A 4,557-nucleotide genomic window follows, 5' to 3' on the forward strand; every position below is an offset into this window, starting at 1 on the left:
CTCTATTTGCTTTGCTATGGCGAGTTTGTAGAAGACGGCAAATAGTCGATTTCATGTACCTGCCCAAGCGATTTCAACCCGCAGCAGGCAAACTCAGAATCGTTCTCACCGACGGCTGCTGTCTAGAACCCAAGAACAGACATAACGGCTGCACGGACTGCCTCGCTGCTATATCGAAACTCCCCATCGTCTTTGATGCAGACAACTCGACTTGCAAGTCTGACCATTTTAAGTGGACAGAAGAAAAGGATGACATGACGCTAAAATCGTGTTGCATGAATTCTTACAATGCATTGTATATTAATATTTTTGCACTACGTTTTCTTTCAATTGCTGAGAGGAACAGCCAGGTGCACGTTAAGTACATGCAGAAGCACCTTCAAGATATAAAGTTGGCATAAAGTTGGCTCAAAAGCGGACCGATGAAATGCAATCTAACTCGAACACTGAAACATTTATTTTGTATAACAAACTAGCATGAAAATATTGATACAATTCACTGCTTGTTACGAGAGGGGAGTGCACAGAAAGGAACAAGTGCCAACAAAGTTATTGATTTAGTTGCATGTGCTCTGCTATCTCCATCCTTTTACCCACACCTGGCTGTGCACTGACTGCTCCCTCGTAACAGGAGTTATTGAGCATCTTGCGGAAGGTCGGTGGGCCTATTAGGCAGCAAGAGTTGTATGATGCCCAGGCAGTTGTGATTGATAATACGATTTGCCGTTGTGATGGACAGTATAAAATATTCACACGGTGTTTGACAAACCTAGTATAACAACAATACCTTTATCTTAGAAGGCAAGTTCCAGACAAGCTGAAGAATGCGCAGAGCTACAAATCTCGCTTAAAGAAAATCTGGAGGTGATATTTAAATGCACAAAACAAGGTTAAAGCCACCAATCCTTTCGTTGTGCCAGTCCTTTCCTATTCTTTTGATGTAGTTGATTGGACAAAACAAGATATCCAAAGTCTTGACTGCCTGACCAGAAGGATCATGTCTCATAACAGAGACAACCACTCTCGTTCCTCTCTCAATTGTTTATCGGCCAATCATTTGGGGAGGGTGGGATTTTATTAATGTGGAATCTGCTTATCATAGAATCTTGGTGTATTTTAGCACATGTTTATTTATCGGATGATTCTCTGGTGATGCATGTCAAGATTTATGATGAAAGCAAGGAATTCCACAGCTATTTTAAGCGTGCCAAGGTTGTTGGATAGAAACTGAAATTTGAGGTTGATTTTGTTGATGACGATGTACTGCTGGACGGTACATCGATTGGAGTAAACCACGTGATGTCTCCGCAGAATCGGTTATTTGAAGAGAAGCTTTTTGAAAACATATTTCATCGTGTGTACACTCAAAGTGTGAAACAGAAAAGCAATCCAACCGACTCTTTCGCTGCTCAGGAAGAGTCACCTACCACTTGCACTTTGTCAAAATTTTATTTGTAAACAAATTATCAATATGAAATGTCGACTTTGTAAACTTTACAGACTGTCCAACACATTGTCACTGGATGCTCTTCTTTAGCACAAGCAGCATATCTTGAATGGCATGATGGCATGTCTCGCTGCTTTCACTACCGTCTTCACCATGCCTGTGGCTTTGACTCCAAGGTCTATCCATGGTACGACCCTGAACATGTCCATGGCGTCATGGAAAATAATGCTTTCAAACTTTTATGGAATAGACCCATATGCAGCCTCAGAAGAATTCCAGCCAAGAAACCTGATCTTGAACTTTTTGATGAAGCCAATGAGTTTATTTATATCATTGAATTTTCTGTCCCTCTTGAGAGCAACATGATTCGCAAGATTCAGCAAATGCATGCTAAATATGCGGACCTCGTCTTTCAAATGTGTCATTTGCATCTCAAGTACACTGCCCTCACACTTCTCTTTGTTCTCAGTGCCCTTGGTTTGGTACCTCCTGATCTCTTGATTCAGATCAGGAGAGTGCCCGGATTTTCTACCGGGAGCACAGCCCTTATGACGCTCTGGGTAATGCACGAGGCTGCAGTATTGGGGAGTGTATGTGGGTTCGACCAGGCAGCGTTTCTTGGGAGAAGTCCCATTGGCTGTCTTGGCTGCGTGTAGAGCGGGCAAACGCCCTAAACTGATGGTGAGCCTCACCAGCCTGTCCGTATCAGGATCATTGCCTTTTCTGCTGCATATTATCTTTGATCTGTAAAACATAATCACGAAAAGAATGGGCTGCTGAAGACTAATTCTTACCCAGATATTCACCGGAATAAACTCAGTCTGTATTTTATCCGTTAACAGACACTATTATACAAGCTGTCATCAGATGAAAAATATACATATCAAATCATATTTATTTGTCATCTGAAAAGTAACCTGGTGTACATATTTCCTGTCATATCTGGATGACATAAGCACTGCCTAACCCTTTGCTTCATATTGTCGCAAATGCACTGTCATCAGTCTGATCAATATCAACTATTTCACAAAACTATTTTATTTGCAGTCCAGTCCAAACAACAATTGGCTCTCGTGGTACCGTCGTCGGGTAATGTTGCGGTGGGTGTTGTTGCTGCATAATATTCTTTGTGAATCGTTTTTGTCCACAGCTACAACAAATAGTTGGTGTGTGGTCACCATTTGATGAAGACATTTTGAAATTGTGTGTGTGTTGCTTCACACAACACTCAGCAATATCCCAGCAGCACGATGACGTGTCAGCAAGTATGACCATTCGATCCCGTTAGTTGATTCTTACAACAAGCACGGGTTGATGAAGACCACTTACCACTCTGATCTTCACAGTCACATAATTATTGTAAGTGTCACTGCCATTAACCTAGCTAAACGGCAGAATAATAATGAGTAATAAGTGTTTCTTGTCGGACATTTTGTTTTTCGCCGCCATGATCACTACCACTGCTGTGTAACTGCTCTCCGTGTTCATATTATGGATACAGTTGTGTTATAACATATTTCTTGTTGTATTGGTTTTCTTGCAGAAGATGAAGAGTTCCCGTTCACCTCTTTACCAAAGTCAGAAGATGAAGATACACCTTGATAGTAGATTTTATAAAAGACGGGAATTACTTCAGAAAACTTGTCATAAATACTATCGGTATTTTAATGGATCCAGATTTCGAAAACAAGCCACTGGTTCAAAAACCAACGTCCAAAAGCGAGTTTCATTATGCACCACACCAAAAGCTGCATCCATGTTTTGGGGAAGAATGCTTACCGCATGTGACAGAATTTCTTCTGTAAGTTTGAACAAGAGTCGGTTTGTGAAATCCACTGTTTTACCGCAGGGATTGTATAGATCGACTATAAAGTATGCATTTGTTAGAAACCCATATACACGGTTGTTGTCTGGATACGTCGATAAAATATTTTCTGTAAATCCATATTACTGGAAAGGGACGGGATATCATTCATTGAAATTAATTCGCTACAGGAACAGAACTCTACCGGCGAATACTACATGTGGTACTGACATTACATTTGCAGAATTTGTGGACTATATTCTTCATAGGAACGATCGACATATACTAAATGATAATCATTTCGTTCCAATACACAGACAATGTGCATTCTGTGACTCTGGATATGATTACATTGGTAAAATGGAAACCTTCGTTGAAGACATGGTTTATGTAGCTGAGGCTTTAGGTATGATGAAACACAATTCCACACGAGAGGTTGTAGTGACGGAGGGCCTTCACGGTGTGGACGGAATGTTCTACAGAAATGCACGCACCTTGTTTGGAGTCAGGCGGAAAGGCATGGAAGAATGTGGAGTGACCATGGACCAAGGTCTACGTGTCACGTGGAAGAGATGGCAAATACGTGGAATGATTTCAATGGAGATACCTTTTCCAGCTGAAGCGAAACGGAAGGACATAACATACACACAATTCGTGGAATTAGCTCTAAATGCTCATTCTAGGTCTGATCCTAATGTATTATTAAAGGGAAAACAAATGGCTCTTAGAGAGGCTTATGGGACCCTTACTTATGAAACTAAGGTCACGTTAAGGACATTCTTTGAACCTGAATTTGAAATGTTTGACTACGATTCCACACCAGAGTTTGTTTTTGGTGAGTATGAAAAGGCAAAGTTTAGTTTCTTTGATAATAAGTTTGCACAATAGATTACAATGTGGAAAGAATGCAATTTGTTCGAATAGAAGATATCACCATGTCATACATGCATCTTATGCTGTTGCAAAGTCGGTTGTCATCATGTCATATTGTTCAGAAGGATTAAAAGTGAGTGTTACACTTTACATGTCTACCAGGACATGTCCACCAGGTCAGATTTAGTGTGCATTTGTTTGTTCGACTCATACATTGGGCACCACCTGAATGTAGGTTTCGCAATCATAGAAAATCAAGGTGCAAAACAAGTCCCTAAAAAATGCAGTACTTTCATTAAACGTCTGGTCTGATATGATTGACTTCGGCTTATGGCTATATGCCTCAAACTAACATAATGAGGAATGTCATGATACTACCTTTCACATAATCCGACATATGACATTTGTTGAAAACATAGAATAGAAAATAGAA

General features: G+C 40.5%; 1 protein-coding gene across 1 annotated transcript; it reads left to right on the plus strand.

The window, feature by feature from the left end:
• Positions 1 to 1,564: 1,564 nt before the first annotated feature.
• On the plus strand, positions 1,565 to 4,139 carry LOC137294429 (carbohydrate sulfotransferase 9-like). Its single transcript, XM_067825438.1, has 4 exons — positions 1,565 to 1,634; positions 1,954 to 2,037; positions 2,495 to 2,547; positions 2,991 to 4,139. The coding sequence occupies exons 1-4, from the start codon at positions 1,565 to 1,567 to the stop codon at positions 4,137 to 4,139; spliced, it is 1,356 nt and encodes a 451-aa protein (XP_067681539.1).
• Positions 4,140 to 4,557: the final 418 nt, after the last annotated feature.

This window comes from Haliotis asinina, chromosome 8 (assembly GCF_037392515.1).
Source record: "Haliotis asinina isolate JCU_RB_2024 chromosome 8, JCU_Hal_asi_v2, whole genome shotgun sequence".
Classification (NCBI taxonomy): domain Eukaryota; kingdom Metazoa; phylum Mollusca; class Gastropoda; order Lepetellida; family Haliotidae; genus Haliotis; species Haliotis asinina.